General features: G+C 38.4%; 1 protein-coding gene across 1 annotated transcript; it reads left to right on the top strand.

The window, feature by feature from the left end:
• Nucleotides 1-8,660: 8,660 nt before the first annotated feature.
• On the top strand, nt 8,661-11,568 carry LOC127934473 (frizzled-9). Its single transcript, XM_052531888.1, has one exon. The coding sequence runs from the start codon at nt 9,405-9,407 to the stop codon at nt 11,151-11,153; it is 1,749 nt and encodes a 582-aa protein (XP_052387848.1). The 5' UTR covers nt 8,661-9,404; the 3' UTR covers nt 11,154-11,568.
• Nucleotides 11,569-17,555: the final 5,987 nt, after the last annotated feature.

Genomic DNA, 17,555 nt, shown 5'->3' with positions numbered 1-17,555 from the left:
TCAGAGCCCAGTCAACCAAGATCCTGAGTGCAGCAGTCAAAACATTACTTGAGGGAAAACAAAGACAATATCTTTGTGATAAAATACCCATAAGCAAATACCAATGTCAGCATTATTAATATTATATATTTTGAAATATTAATTCAGGATGTGCTAACCAGCTAGATGAAGCCGTGCATATGGCATCATGTGTAGGCTTAGCTTTGGATGAGTCCACTGACATTTCTGACAATGCTCAGTTGTTAGTGTATGTCAGATTTTTCAACACAGACCAGAAAGCATTCTGTGAAGACCTTTTAGGTGTCACTCACCTTCAGACCAGTACAAGAGGAGAATACATCTATCTTGCCATTAAGGAGTTGTTAACAGAGAGGAATAGAGCCAAAGGCCTTTGCTTCAAGAAATGTTCTCTAACTGGACCTCTTTACATTTTAATTGAATACCCCTGGTATAGGGCATTGCTATGCAATTGGTGCTCTGTGTTGTAACCAGCATGTTGTTACTAGGTATTCAACATGGTTAGCAAATGTGGTTGCAAGGATGATTTGAATGGTTTATACGTCATTTCCCTAGGCTAAGTAGATTGGGGTGGTTACCAGGGTGTTGCTAGGGAATATCTTAGGTGTCCTGGGGGTTGGAAAGGCATTGTTATGCAATTGTGAGTCTTCTGAGTATTGACTGTTCTATGCAGTGCTGCATCATTATTGTGGCATGCAGACATGTACTGTCTGTCTCAGTGTTTAATATAGTTATTGCTCGTAGACTGGATCCTGTACTGACAGCATAAAGAGCCTTTAACACTGACACCTCTCCTGGCCTGTTATGCAGGTTAACAGCAGCTCTCTGGATCTGTCTAAGGGGCCGTTTGTCATTCAGTAACTGAGCTCCAGGCCTCTTCGATGCGCCCCATGTCGGGATGTCTCCCCCTTGGGCCACCTGACTCTCCCATCCATCCACACGTTATTAATAGGCCTTGCATGGCTCGACAGAAGCGCTAACAATCCGTCGGGGTGGGGTGTGTGTGTGTGTGTGTGTGTGTGTGATAGTAAGATTACATACAGGGGTCTTGGAGTGCTGTGGTAAATTGTGGGTTCATGTGTTTGTAAGTGTGTTTGGATGGGGTCATTTACTTTAAACTTTCTGTGAAGATAGCCACTATCACAACACATATGTCCTCTAATCGTCCCAAGGCAACTGTCTAGACACAGACTATTTATTGCATTCACAATACACTATCTGCACACTTCAGATTTAACCATAAGAAACAAACGACATTCATTATTAAAAATGGAGAGCAAAAGGGCTTTTTCTTTTATTCTTATTTCTCTTGAGAAAAAGACTCCAGTAATATCACCTGCATATTTCCTGAAGTTTCTCAATATTGTATCAAAACCTTTTCAAATATGTACCACACATAACTGCCAATCACAAGATTTCTCAAACATATATTTTATTTTTTTGGACTTATTATACATTCATTTTATAGTTCTAATTTCTTATGCGTGTCAACAGCTAAATCTCATTTGTGTCTGTTCGTTTATTTAGAAATTTCCATTAAGCTTCCTGAACAATGAAAGTTCACCACCAAATCTTTGTGTTTGATATCTATACATGGCTTGGGTTTCAAAGTATACACACTTCCGTTTAAATACAAAGTATATGCACTCTACAGCTAAATAATTACATGTACATTTCAAAATATAATTCATTAAAAAGAACAATTGTTTTAAATTGTAACATAACACAATATTACCTATTTCACTGTGTTCAAATAAATACAGCCTTGTTAAGCGCAGAGAAAATCACCAAGAAAACTTACCAACCCCATACATTTGAACTTTTGGTAGTGTTTTTCACCCATTTTATCATCTGCCAGGTGAAACATTTTAGATCCCAGCGCTGGCTGAAGCAATGCTAAGGCCAGTCTGGTCTGGAAGCCGAAACAGAGCAATGTTTTCATAATGCTACATATAAAAACACAGTGCTTAAAGACTTTGGAAGGTAGTACAGGAGGTATTTTAACATTTAAAAAAAATGACAAACTTCGTTTTCAAAAGAACACTTAAAAAACACAAACATTATTTTTAAAAGAACCAAAAAGAATGACAGTGGAGAGAATGCGTCCACTGTTCTTGTTTTCCTATGTCTGCTGCTGCTATTTCTGTCTTATTAATAGGTCTCTCGTGCGTGACAGTGGTGGAGAATTGAAATGAGGGTGTGAAAGTGTGTGATAGACAAAACACAGATAGTACAGTGTGTGTGTGTGTGTGTGTGTTTGTGTGTGTGTGTGAGAGAGAGAGAGAGAGAGAGAGAGAGTTCTTATGTGCCAGGTGCTGATGGCTGGTGGGAGGGCAGGGATGACCAGCATGTGTTAACTGAGATGATTGGGCCGTTATTTATGTGAAAGCTGAGTAGATGATTTATGCTGGTGTCTCAAAGTTGAGATCAGCCCCTCTCTAATATGAAACGCTGATCAAAGGAGCTGATGGAAAGACTAGACGAGTAAGAGGGAGAGAACTAGAGAGAACGCTGCTCGCTTTTTTCCGCTGGATGCATCGGGTTGGCACTTAGTAATCACTATCAAATTACTTTAGGATTGCTATGTAAATATGATTTTTCAAATATCTCAGATCACTTAATATAAAATGTATTTTGATCTTGGATGCTGAGGTTAATACATTTATTTATTTATTTTTATCAGATTTAAGCCATTCCAGTGTGTCTTCAGTGTCATAACATTCTCACAATATCTCGCACAAAATGCAAGAACGGAATCTACTCAGATCAAATCAAACATTTCAGTCACTTACAGAATAAAAAAGAAAAGGAAAAAGCATGATGGATTATGTCAAATGCTTTTGAACTGACTCGGAATACATCTCAAATAAGATTCCAAGTGTATATTTTGCTAAATGATTTAACAGTAACACTTTACAATGTCATTTCTTAACATGAACTAAAAATGGACATTACTCAGAAATACTTCTAAAGTGTTTATTAATCTTACTTGATTTTAAATTCAACATTTACTAATACATTATTAATTAAGTTGTAATCTTGATAACATTGGCCTGCACTAACATGAACTAACAATGAACAGATGAAGTTTTGTTAATAATAATAAATAATGTTAATGTTATTAATTATATTTAGTTAAAGCATTATCTAATGGGACTATAATGTAAGTGTTATTCATTTAACATTGTTCATTTGAATTAGGTGAGCAAATTGACATAATAAAATAGCAGAAGAATTTAAAGCCAAAAACCCATTACACAGCACTTTAACGACTCGGTTCATCAAAATGATATAAATTGTAATTTGCAGCATAATCTTATTATAGCCTATATCTATAGCTAAAAGTGATTAACAGAACTGCTTTTGCATTTCAACCATCATTAATGTTCGGCTCAAATTCTGTCATCCTTTACTGTTGTTTCCTTCTTCCGAAGAAGAAGATATTTTGAAGAATGCTGGGAAACAAACATTTGCTAATTTCATGGAAAAAAGATCCTGTTGAAGTTAGTGGCTACCGTACAGGTTTGGAGCAATTTAAAGGTGAGAAAATAATGACAGAATTTTCAAGTTTGAGTGAACTATCTCTTTAATGAAAGGTGAAGGCTAAACAAGGCTCAAACATGAACCTGTGGAGAAATCAACCCTGAAGATTGGAACAAAACATCCTTGACGTTCACCTGGAAACATGTCACCGCATCCAGACTACACAATTTATACTGTAAGACGGTGTGACTGGGGCAGTGCAAGTAATTACATAACGCTAGCTGAAACAGTGTTAGCATTGTGCTTTGTGAGTGAGTGTGTGTTGACTCCAGATGTGAGAGAGCGGCTATCCTTTTACACTCCGTTTTAATCAAGGTGATCCATCAGGTCCTGCCACACTCCTCCACGTGTTTACAGTGTGTGTGTGTGTTTAACACAGAGAAAGAGAAACGTATAATCATATGGGACAGGATGCAGTTACAAAGACACCTCTATTGTCTTGCATTTGAGACCTGAACAGCTATGAAATCAAATCCCGTTTTTTTCTGATGACAGAGGGAAATCATAGCTGACGTGAATATGAATACTGCCTTTTATTTATGGGAACTGATGCAGTGTGGCTGTGATGATAACAGATTTGCTGGTGCATTAATAGTGTCTCTGTTATGACAGGAGAGTGTAAACATGCATATTTGGGCGAATCTCACAAAACCCGTCATCCTAAGAACATGTGCAGGTCATATTTCACCTAAATAAATAGACAAAAAAAGTATATATATATATATTGAAGTACATTCCCCAAAATAGTCTTTTTTTTTTTACTTTTTTAATTTCTTTATTACATGCTATGCTATATTTGAGAAACATTATTAATTTTATTGAGAATTACATAAAATAAAAAAGTAAAATGATAAAAATCATTAATGAGTTTCGGGGCAAAAATGTGTTTAATCTTCATACAAATATTGTCACAATGCCAGAATGCCAGAAAAGTCTTGAAATGCACAAAATGTACACTTTAAAGTTTTTTTTTTTTTTTTTTTTTTTAAGCTGTATAAAAATTATTTTACAAGAAAATACTGTTGGAGTTCAATGTTTCATGTATAATTCATTGTGTTACTTGCCATTTTTTTGTAATTGTTTGTAAAATGTACAAGCAGTTTCTGAGTGAAAATAGTTTCTTCACGCATCTGCAGTGTTATTTTTTAATTTGTTTTATTTATAAGATTTATATTCATATGATCTTATGTTTTTGTTCTCTCGTTTCCTTGCTAAAAACAGCCATTATTCTCTGCACACACCATGGCCCATTTGTCCTCTTAAAAAGTTCACTATGAACTCATTTTCAACTCCATTTGAGTTCATTTTAAGGAGCTTTTAGAGATAATCAGTCTCCTCTGTTTCTGTTTCCTCATTAAATATTCCATCCTCCCCTGCACAATGGAATTCAGCTGGTGGTGTGCAATAACTACGGTAATCACACCATTTATTTCAATGCTGTGTTAACATTCCGTTTAGAAGATTATGCCAAAGATTTAAATATGTCCACAGAGCACATGCCAATATGCCTTTCTTCTTACTTTCAAAATAAACAGTACTTATTTTGGAAATAAGAAGAAGAAGTGCAACCTGAATGTAACGTTTTCAGACTCTTATTTGCATGTTAAATTCAAAGTAATGGAAATGTATTATAGTTAAATTAATACTAAATGCAATTACATATGCTTTTTTGTGACCCTCATAAGTAGGGTCTTCATATGTAGTATATTTGACATTTTTCAGAAGTGTGTCAAAAAAATTATGTATTCTCTTTATTATCTCTTTATTTCATTAATGTTATATTTTGTGCAAGTGCAACTACAGTTTGCAACTACAGTGATTGAATCTAATACAAGGAACATTTAGACATGTTTAAGTGTGGTTTAAATGCCCAAATACTTTTTGGGGCCACTGTATGTTTGTATTGGGAGTTATATACAGAGCTCTCCTCAAGCTTACAGTAGGTTAACGCAATGGAAAGGAGTGCAGCTCTCTTAATTCCAGCTGATGCCATTGTCCCCATACCTCTCTTATCCCGGGGCAGGCCCTGCTCCTTTCAGACACAGATATCTTACCCTGACACATGTCAAACAGCCCGACGTATGCTCCACATCAATACCACCCTCAGCGGTCACACTGTCCCTGCAGGCAGCATCGGACCTTGTGATTTCCATCGTATTTTAAGAAGCACCCACACTTCCATTATGTCAGCGCTCCAAGAGAGTTTCCATAATAATCGTTCTCTATTTGCGTACAATGCAAAAAAGAAAAGTGAATACGGATGACGCATGGCTTCCAAGTCACAGGACATGGTGGCCGTTCTGATAAATAGTGACAGCCTAAGTGCTCTGAGCTCCATTAGCTTGAGTGAGAGAGATACCACCATGGCACTGCTAGCCAAGCAGGATATGGTGTCATGACATGATCTCACATCACTTTAATTCACAGTTGGGTGAGCTCTAATTAAGTCCTCCATATGTCACCCGCAATTTGTAAAGTCTTTAGGCAAGTCGCCCTGCTTCTTAATTAGACCGGTTTTGGAGTCTTGCTTGCAGCAGTGGCATCCAGACTGTGAGTCTGCTGGGGTTGTTTTTTTAGGCCCCGTTTACACTAGTGTGTTTTCGTTTTAAAACGGTGTTTTAGAATTAAAACGATCCACATTTACACTGGCATTTTAGCTGCGTTTCAGAAACGATCTCCATGCATGATCTACATAATCAAAAACACATGTCATGTGACCATTCATGCACACTGGTCATGTGTGTAAAAGTGTAAACAGTTGCTAGTCACTGGCAGTGGTACTGTTCTTGATACGGTTACACGGTCATCAAGTGAAGTAAAGTGAAGTGAAGTGACGTGACATACAGCCAAGTATGGTGACCCATATTTAGAATTTGTGCTCTGCATTTAACTCATCTAAAGTGCACCCACACAGCAGTGAACACACACACACACACACCGTGAACACACACCCAGAGCAGTGGAATACAGAGATCATGTGGGCAGCCACGCCATCGTTTTCTGAAGTCTCCGTTTTGGTCTGTTTACACTGAAATGCAACCCGAAGTTTTCAAACTAAAACGAGGTCAGCAGCGTTTTTAAAAATCTCAGTTTTTGAATGTGGAAAACGCCGGAGTAGTATAAACTATAGGCGTAAACGTAGCAAAAGTTATGCGTTTTAAAATGAAAATGCACTAGTGTAAACGGGGCCTTAGAGACGCATTTTGTGTCAGCTGAGAACACAGAAGTATCTCTGAGTGGTCAGATAAGGTTAAAAGGGTGGAAATGTTTCTGATAGGTGGCGGACAAACATAGACTTCTTTTACCTGATAAAAATCTCAGATCAGTCCTTGGGAGGCGATGGAGAGAGTGTGGCACCTGAGAGGACAGGGAACTAAAAAATTTAAATTTGTTAAATTTGTTAAAACTGTACTCACCCTCAGGGTGTCCAGATTTACAGAAATCCACTTAAAGAAATGTCCAAAATCCACTTGCTGCAGTGAAAACGACCATCCCATGCTGTCTCAACCTTTCCTTGATCTGTGGATATTTCTCTACTGATTCAGAAAAAAACAAAAACAATTAAGGAATATCAGAGGATGCATATTTTAGCTGGAAGCAATGATATGAAGTTAAAATTGAATTAATAATGGGTATTAATTCAAAATATTTTAATTTATTCATGCGGTTTACTTAAGATTATTGTGGTGTTTTAGCAGTTGTTTGGACTCTCATTCCGACGGCACCCATTCACTGCAGAGGATCCACTGGTGTGATGTAATGCAAAATTTTTCCAAATCTGTTCTGATGAAGAAACAAACTCATTTACATCTTAGCCTGAGGGTGAGTAAATTATCCTCTAATTTTCTTTTTTGGGTGAACTGTTGAACTGTTGCTTTAAAGCGATACTAGCCTAGGCTACTAATACCATGCAAGGTCATTGGTTTGTGTTCCAGAGAATTCACAATAACTGTTATGCAATGCAAGTTGGTTTTCAATAAAAGGGTTTTCGTAAATGTAACTTTAACGGTAATGGATTGGATTGGGGTCTGACGTGCAAATGCTGAGAATGATAAACATCATTCTGTCTGGTATGTATTTCCTTTCTGGGCTGGAGGTGTATGAGACTCACTCTGTGCTCTTTCAGGCTATGTGAGGCTTAGCATGCCAAATCCAAATCTGATAACTGCTCACAATCTAACACCGCGGGAGAAAAGGTTTAAATGCCCTTTGTCGCCACATCAAACAGAAGGGATTTCTACTATGGCTTGTTTTATTTTGACCAGACGTTTGGCTGGAGAACTGAGCTCAGTTTGTGATTAATGGGTCTTGGAATAAAAGAGAATGATGAATTTAAACATATTTATTAGCAGACTACCTAAACATTTTTAAATATTCTTTAAGTTTGATTTTTTTAAGTAAACTTTTAAGTTTATTGCCCGTCTAGTGAAAGTGTTGTACAATGTATAGCCACTAGATGGTAATAATTGTCATTTTTTCTTTAAAATGAATCTCTCATTGACGGAAAGTGGAGGTTTTCAGTATAAATATTGAAGTTTAATAAAAGACGAATCTGTGAAAGATTAATTATTTTCATAATTTAGGTTTCTTGTCTGGGCTTTGTTTTTCTTTCATTACATTTGGAATGAAATTCTCTCCTTTGCAGCAATATCCTGAGGTGTTGAATATCATAGCAGTTATTTTGATAAATTCCTTTGCGCCCTTATTTTTCACTGTTGTCATTGCTTTATTAGGCCTTATTTATTGCTTTTTTTATAATACCAGGGCCACTGGGAGACATTTTATATCAGGTTTGGCTGTTCATCATTTTACAACTAAACCTGTGGTTGAAATCTTATATAAAAGGATTTACATTGTTTATATAAATTTGTAAGGAATGCAAAGTAAAATTAGTTTAGTCTTATAAAACAAATAATTCTACAGTTTGCGTTGGACACTTTACATACAATCTTTTAAAAAATCACAATGGTAGTTTCCACGAAAATATTTCAATTATTGTTACTAAAAGTAATATAGCCACCAATGTCATAATGATAATAAGAAAAAAATATTGTATGAATGAGATCGCATAATAGTTTGTAGTAAAAAATAATTATGTATTTTGGCTGAAGCTAATATTACCATGGAAGACATCCAGGCTGAGCGTTTGTGTTTTATTGAGCGCCTTTTTGGTTGTAGGAAGGCGGAGCCACGATAAACGCAACACATTATCAGTTGTAAGTAGGCGGAGCACATTTTCGACGTCATTGGCTTTTAAGAAGTGTTTAGGAGGAACCATGCGACTGCGTCATGAATACCCCGCCCCCTTATTAGAGAACACTGAGAGGAGAGCGAAAGTTCAGTGTGCGCCAGTTGAGATGTGAGGAGGACACAAGAGCTGAGCACGGACTACACGCTCCACAGAAGTTCGGGGATAACTGAAGACAAGGACACATTTGTTATTTCTCTTTCTGAGCTGCTCCTGATGCCCATATTTGTCCTAATAATGACGGTAACGACTGACGTGAAATATTTGTGTTTTAAGTGACTGTGCACTCGCGTTTTTCATAAAAACATAGGAAGAACTTTGAGATTAAGCATACATTTATATGATATGCAGACTTTGAAAAGGAACCTTTTTCAAAGAAGTCTAATTCAGAGGAATATCTGCTTTTCCTCTTCTTTTTTTTTTTTTTTTTTCAACTGGGTGACAAAATATTCTTTGAAGCTTTTTTAATCTAAACAGTGTCTATGGAGCTACATAATCACCCTTAACACACAAAAGCATCTTCTCTTGGGACTGTTTATGCCAGGAAAGTTTTCATTAACTTAGCTCATTCAAAAAAGGTGACTGAAAATCCAGCATGGGGGGCTCACCTCTGAAAATTGTAATTTCTCTGTGGTGTCAGCTGGTCATTGCTGCATATAGTCTAGAGATTGGCTCCTATGACCTGGAGAGAGGGAGACCGGCTAAATGCGAGCCTGTCGTCATCCCTATGTGCCAGGGCATCGGGTACAACCTCACTCGGATGCCGAACTTTATGGACCATGCCAATCAGAGAGAAGCTGCGATTAAGCTGAATGAATTCGCCCCTCTGGTGGAATATGGTTGTGATGTGCATTTGAGATTTTTCCTCTGCTCTCTTTATGCCCCTATGTGTACGGACCAAGTGTCCACATCCATCCCCGCCTGCCGTCCGATGTGCGAACAGGCACGTCAGAAGTGCTCGCCCATCATGGAGAAGTTTAATTACGCCTGGCCTGATTCTTTGGACTGCTCTAAACTGCCCACCAGAAACGACCCCAACGCGCTGTGCATGGAAGCCCCGGAAAATGATACCAAAACCGAAACTAAGAAAGGAGAGGGCATGTTGCCTGTTCTGCCCAGACCGAAGCAGCCTGGCGCTGGGAACGGTCGCTCAGGGGGAAGCATGGGAGTTTGTGAGAACCCGGAAAAGTTCCAGTATGTGGAAAAGCGTGAGACTTGTGCTCCGCGCTGCTCATCGGCCGTGGATGTGTTCTGGTCCAGACAGGATAAAGACTTTGCTTTCATTTGGATGGTGGTTTGGTCCACTCTGTGCTTCGTATCCACAGCTTTCACAGTCCTGACCTTCCTGCTTGACCCACATCGCTTTCAGTACCCAGAGCGGCCCATCATCTTCCTCTCCATGTGCTACAACGTTTACTCAGTCGCCTTCATCATTCGATCCGTCGCTGGGGCGGAGAACATTGCGTGTGACCGTGAGAACGGCGAGTTGTATATTATCCAAGAGGGCTTGGAAAGTACGGGTTGCACCATAGTCTTCCTCATCCTCTACTATTTTGGCATGGCAAGCTCAATCTGGTGGGTCATCCTCACCCTCACTTGGTTCCTGGCGGCAGGTAAGAAATGGGGTCACGAGGCTATTGAGTCACACAGCAGTTACTTCCACATGGCTGCGTGGGGCATCCCTGCACTGAAGACCATAATTATCCTCACCATGCGGAAAGTGGCAGGCGACGAGCTCACCGGACTGTGCTATGTGGGCAGTATGGATGTGGGGGCGCTAACAGGCTTCGTCCTCGTGCCTCTGTCCTGTTACCTCATCATTGGGACGTCTTTTATCCTCACCGGCTTTGTGGCACTTTTTCATATCCGAAAGGTTATGAAGACCGAAGGCACAAACACAGAAAAGCTAGAAAAGCTGATGGTGAAAATCGGCATCTACTCCATCCTGTACACAGTTCCCGCCACCTGCGTCATCATTTGCTACTTCTATGAACGTATCAACATGGACTACTGGAAATTTCGAGGACTGCAAAGCAAATGCATCACATACCCGGGTCGGAGGAACGAGGACTGCGCCCTGGAGTCTTCGGTGCCCACCGTGGCCGTGTTCATGCTGAAGATCTTCATGTCGCTGGTGGTGGGCATCACCAGTGGCGTGTGGGTCTGGAGCTCCAAGACGCTGCAGACTTGGCAGGGGCTGTGTAGCAGGAAGTTGACAGACAGGACTTGCAGGAAGCATTGCAGCGGGAGCTGCAGCACCAGTCACTGCCACTACAAAGCACCTGCCGTTATACTGCACATGTCAAAGACTGATCCCTACTTGGACTGTCCCACACACGTATGAGCGCAGCACTGAGACTGTGGCCTCATCTGTGACTCTGTGAGAATAAGACATACGGCGCAGTAAAGTTTTGTGGTGAAGTGAACAAACTTAAAACCCAACATTGCAGCTAAACAATGGATTGACAGTACTTGTTTTTTAAAGGGAGAATTTAATTATTGCTTGCTGTAGCACAGAATGAGACAGATATGCACTTCCTAATCAGTTCTAAATATCTGCAATCGCTCTTGCAGTGTCCCCATCTATAAGCTGTTCAATGACTTGTTAATATGGTTAACTACTTGTTCAATAGGACTTTTATTTATTGTATATATATATATTTAATTGTGCTTTGTCTTGATTTCTCACAAGATGGCATTGATCAGTCTGTTAATAAGTGCCTTTTTGGAGAATATAATTAAATGTTATATATTTTCAATATTTGTCTGAAATTGAGTTTATTGCTCACTTACGTGCTCAAATCTACTCCTACAAAGACAAATGCACTTTTGTTTTGGTGTTACTACACAAAATAACACTATTATTTCACTTTGATTGAAGTGTTTGTTGTGCCCGGACGGTTGTGTTTGCATCCGTTTAGAGGTGAAAGTTAAAAGAGGAGCGCTTCGGTGAGACTTTTCACATGGACTGTGACAAGAAAATGTGTCAAAGCAATGCAAATATTTTGATGAAGAATGCTAGGTTTGCATCTGAAAAGTTGCCCCCGTTCAAATGCAAATCGGTCCTTGAGGGACCCTTTCAGGAGCCTTCAAAAGAGCGGCCTACCCCCGAATAACACAAGGCTATGTGGCTTTGTATGCCCCTGACACAAATAAATCTATGTTGTCAGTTTTAGGGGACTGTTGGTCAGAGTTGTGACTAAGGATCATGGAGATTAAGCTTGTAGCGAAGGCCTCGTTTTTTGTTCGTTTTACGCTCCATGTTTTATTTATTTATTTTTAGCCATTTGCTCTGTTTTCTCTTTTTAATTCCCCTCCATATGACAGACGCAGCCGCTTTGGGCGTGCTTTCCTTTGAGCGCATGTACCAGAACAGAAATCCCTGGTGGTTTTCTCTCCTTCATGCTCAAAGGGAATGGTTGAGCAGAGCGACAGACAGTAGTCTGGATTTCTCCGTGCGAACATTCACATCATCACCTTTAAACGCAGAGGTTGTTCTGGAATTATATTTCATTAATGAGGTGCACCACATGCACACACATACACATCCAGATTCTCGTATTGTTGTGTGTTGCTTCTCTCTTCCCCCTCCGCTCTTTGATGTGAGCCACTCATTCAAATAAAGGCACTTTTTTTTACGCTTGATCCGGAGCATGTAGGGCTCTGATAGCTGCTTGAATTGTATTTTCTTCACCCTATCCCTGACTGCTTATAGCAGCATATTGGGGTTTTGAGGATTAATTCATATGATATAGCAAATTTTTATTATTGTTATTTTTAGCTTTGTTTAACTGTGTTCATTGATATAAAAAATGCATTGGTAGGGAATTTACATGAATGCCAAACCAACAAGCTATACAGTATGTGCATTTATTTTTAATATATATTTTTAAAATATTTATATACTGTATTTCTATGATATTTAAGTCTATGGCATGGGTGTATGTTACATATCTATCAAGAGAATGGGGTATTTGGTCTTCTATTCTCAATAGGTAAATAGTTTAATAAATCTCTAGAAAAGCAAGACCCATTAGGAAATATATCTAGCATTGTTTAAAGCATGAGATAATGAAAAATTTGGTGCTGTTCAGAGATTTATAGTTACGTAGTATGTAATTACATAGTAACTATTTTTTTCCAGTAAATACTGATAAAATGCTACATTGTTTCTGCAAGCAGCTTAGTGAGCAAAATAATCAAATATGTTCTCTTAAACTGCAATTGTGTTTAAATTATGAATTATCAAAAAGTTTAGCTGAACAGTCTAGACAGTCTTTCTCTCTCTCTTTAGTTACACTGGAAAGTATTATTCATTTGAGTGAATCCAGGTTGTGTAAATCAAACAGATCACAAAAACAATGATCTGATTCATGAGTGCCCAGACATATATATTTTGTAATAAAATATTTAATTAAACTCTGTCTCACAACTATTCTGAACTTGAAATTAGGGTTTTTGTATATTATTTAAGGTGTACTTTTTTCACCTAATTCAACCTTCTGTAACAGGAACTAGCCCGATCTCATTCACACAGACTATGGCTTTACCTGACCTCATTGAGCATTTGTTTGCTTTCGAGTTTTCCCAGTCACACACTAAAATCAAGTATATGTCCATTCAGCTGCTCATGCAAATATAAACAAGGTGTTCAGGGCTTAGGGCAAAAATGCTATCAAAAATGTATATGTTACACTTTGCAATATTTTGTAATGTTCTATTCAAGATCTAGAATGTATTCTGTGCATTATAGCAAGTTTTTTTTCTCTTTTCTTCACTATTAATAGCCATAATCGATCAGATTCCAAAAATGGCCCTCTCACAATCAATTATGAGAGGCAAATATAATAATAATAATAATTTCTGACGCTGCCATAATATTTTACAGGCAATTTCTGACAGGTCTATGTGGGTTATTGAAGCCATTAGTTTTGTTGTTTAAACTGTCAGCTGCATGTGTCGTTTACCCATCGTCTTCACAACATTGTAAAAGCGGCTCCTCTGAGAGAGCTTTGGCAAGTACACACATCCTTTCAGCAGCCAGTGGTTCAGAGCAGGCCGTTGAGGTCTGCTAGCATTTTATGACAGTGTTTTTGGTATTTTTCAGCTCAGGTTGCCCTTCTAGAGGGGTGCTTTACCTCCATCACAATGTCAGTAAACTACATCAGGTACGTGCGTGTGTGTGTGTGCATCTGGAGGCACCAATTAAAATGACTCAGGCCAGTGACTTATGTCAGAAAGGCACCTGCCCAACCACAAATGTGAGGTCAACTCTGGAGCAGAACATGCATTCTCATTCCCTCACATCCTCTCACTCACTTCCCTAAAAGAACACACCTAAAAGAAACGCTGATGATCGCAAAACCTCAAATATCAAAATATAAACTAAGTGAATTTTGGAGGATTTTTTCCTTTGAATGGTACCCATAAAATAAATTGGATTAATCCACTCTAAAATTCATTGCTCAAAACAACGTTCAACTGGTTTGATATTTTACTGTCTAATGCACTTTAAAACATCCGGATATTTTTAGTTCCATCGCAAAGGGATCAGGACAGTTAGCCGCTCTCTTGTCTGACTGACTGTGTAGGGTGTAAGAGACCCTGTCCAGTCATGTGTTTGATTAAAAGAAGATCTTTATGAGGTGTTTACCCACCTCCATCTGAACCCCAGCCATGCTTATCAGTCCACAACCATCCACCCACCACTCAGGAAAGAAGAAAGAGAGAGGGAGAGGAAAGAGAATAAAAGAAGCCCTCATTACACTCATCCACCCCCTCCACCGTCCCCTGCCCTCCAGAGAACTATCCCTTTTCTGCACTGTTTTGATGTGTAAATGAGCGCATTGAAAACCTGCTGGCCTAAAAGAGGAGCTTTCCATGAAAATGTGCCAGTCGCTTCGCAGCGGGGTTCACACATAGGTGCTCCTATTTTACTAATGTGAATGTAAACAAGTCCAACATTTGGTGTAGAAATTATTTTCACTCAGAAATTGGTGGTAACAAATACAACATTTAACAATAGAAGCATTTTTTGTAATCATGTCCTCCATTAAGTCTCTGTAAGGGGTTAAATCTTCATTGAGCCCATCATCAGATGACAGCAAGCCAAATAAGTTAACAGTAATTTCCTAAAGATTATATGGGCATGTAAGTACGTGAGACTTACAATGTTAAAATGTATTATTTCTACAACAGAAGCAATTAAGCCATAATTATGTCTGTAAGCTAAAATCAGAGTGATGCTCCTATTTTAGTCAAGAATTGATTCTTCTTTTAAATGCACACACATAGCTACAGGCGTACATTGTGAGTGTGTAACATCACCTCACCTTCTAATGATGGTTTGTTTACTGATAGTTTACCCAACAATTTTTTTTTTCATTTTGTCATTATTTTCTCACCCTCATGACATGACTAACCTTCTATTAAAAAAGCATGATCATTGACTCTAGGGACAAAAACAAAAACAACGTTGCTGAGACATTTCTTAAATTAGGTTCTCTTAGATATAAACTGACCCCTTTTATGTAATATGATCTATTTCTTTTGTGCACAATTCATAATTCATAAATTCTAAGACACAAAAATATTTGTCTTCAAAACCTTTTTAAAGTATCTAGCTCCGCTTCTGAAACGACTTTCCTTTTTAACTGACGCCACAAATACCTTTATTTTTCAAGCCTTCCTCTCAATTCGATTCAATTCAAGTTTATTTGTATAGCGCTTTTTACAAAACAAATCGTTACAAAGCAACTTTACAGAAAATTATGTTTCTACAATATTTAGTAGTAGCTAGTAGTTTGTGCACATTTGACAGGATTTTAGAAAAAATAAAAATAATAATAATAATAAAAGAAGTAGTCAGCTAGACGATGAACTATCAATATTATTAATTAAGTTATTATATGATTCAGTCACACATTTTAGCAATAATTGTTAGCTCCAATTATCTGCCTCCATTCTGGTATGTAACAGCCACTGTTCACAATTCTGTCATTTTTCTGAACCTTTTGTTCAATGTTGAATATATCTCATTAAAGAAATAAAATGGTTTGTGATTTGTGTCACACTAAATTAAACATATAAACTGAATTAATAGATATGACAGAAAGACTCATTGCATCACGTTTTGTGAGTCATTGTGAGCGCTTGCACACACACACACACACACACACACACACGCGCACACACACATACCTACTTAACCACAATGTGAGGACGTATGACTGGAAACCCTACCTTTAGGGACACCCCTTTCTGAAGGGTCTAGAGACTAAAGAAAGATATGACTGCACTTCTGGAGAAGCTGTCATCACAAATATCACTTGATTTTATCAATAAAAGCCTTCCTTAAAGACCTGACATTTTACCATCACTTTAGGGACATTATTTTATATGTCGCTTTTGGGGACATTAAACACAAACTCTGATCAAGTCATACTTTGAGGACCATGGTGATACACAAACTCTGGTTAAGGTATACTTTCAGGACATTGTTGAGATGGTATATATTATTTATCCTAAGAAGACAGAAGTAGAATATTACAATTCAAAGTTCCAATACTGGACAGTGAAATCAAGCTAGTGCAAAGATACAGGTGTGAGAGAGTAAACTGGGTTTCTTCTTTTCAGCAAGATCACTGTAAATGAGTAGCCTACATGTTTTGTCTGATTTGTAGCTTGAGATCAAGTGCCTTTGGCTGCTCAGTTGGGGAATGACAATTAACATTCAGAAATGTTATTGACTTGACTGATTGACTATCAGAAGCAAAAGATGAACAGAATTGAGCTGAATAATAACACTATTGTCTTTAATTTCAACTGCAAAACAGCTCTACATTAGTCATTTCATAATTGTTGACATTTGCAAGTTATATTATTTGTGTGAAGCTCCTTTGAAACCATCTGTATTGTATAATGCGCTATAGAAATAAAACTGACTTCACTTCATGGCAGAGAACCTTTCACTGACCGAATCTGCATCCCTCTAGTTAATTTAGCATCGACTGTAAACTAATCATTATCACAAAAACATCTTAAGGAGATTTCCTCACCAGAGTCATCTTTGGCTACACACTGGGGTTTTAAGACATTAGGCATGTTCCTCTGTAAAGTGTAGTAATTGTCAAAAAAACTCTATACAAATAAAAATAGTGATACACACTCCGATTAAATGACCCTTTGGGGACTCTAGCGACACACACACATTCCGATTAAATGACCCTTTGGGGACTCTAGCGACACACACACATTCCGATTAAATGACCCTTTGGGGACTCGAGTGACACACACACACTCCGATTAAATGACCCTTTGGGGACTCTAGTGACACACACACACTCCGATTAAATGACCCTTTGGGGACTCGAGTGACACACACACACTCCGATTAAATGACCCTTTGGGGACTCTAGTGACACACACACACTCCGATTAAATGACTCTTTGGGGACTCTAGTGACACACACACTCCAATTGAACGACTCATTGGGGACTCAGGTGACACACACTCCGATTAAATGACCCTTTGGGGACTCTAGTGACACACACACACTCCGATTAAATGACTCTTTGGGGACTCGAGTGACACACACACTCCGATTAAATGACTCTTTGGGGACTCTAGTGACACACACACACTCCGATTAAATGACTCTTTGGGGACTCTAGTGACACACACACTCCAATTGAACGACTCATTGGGGACTCAGGTGACACACACTCCAATTAAATGACTCTTTGG

Source organism: Carassius gibelio, chromosome A18, assembly GCF_023724105.1.
Source record: "Carassius gibelio isolate Cgi1373 ecotype wild population from Czech Republic chromosome A18, carGib1.2-hapl.c, whole genome shotgun sequence".
Taxonomy (NCBI): domain Eukaryota; kingdom Metazoa; phylum Chordata; class Actinopteri; order Cypriniformes; family Cyprinidae; genus Carassius; species Carassius gibelio.
The sequence above is the reverse complement of the archived record's forward strand: the minus strand, read 5'-3'. Positions and strand labels throughout refer to the sequence as shown.

Coding starts and splice junctions, on each gene's coding strand:
- LOC127934473 (XM_052531888.1), top strand. CDS start 9,405: ATGGGGGGCTCACCTCTGAAAATTGTAATTTCTCTGTGGTGTCAGCTG.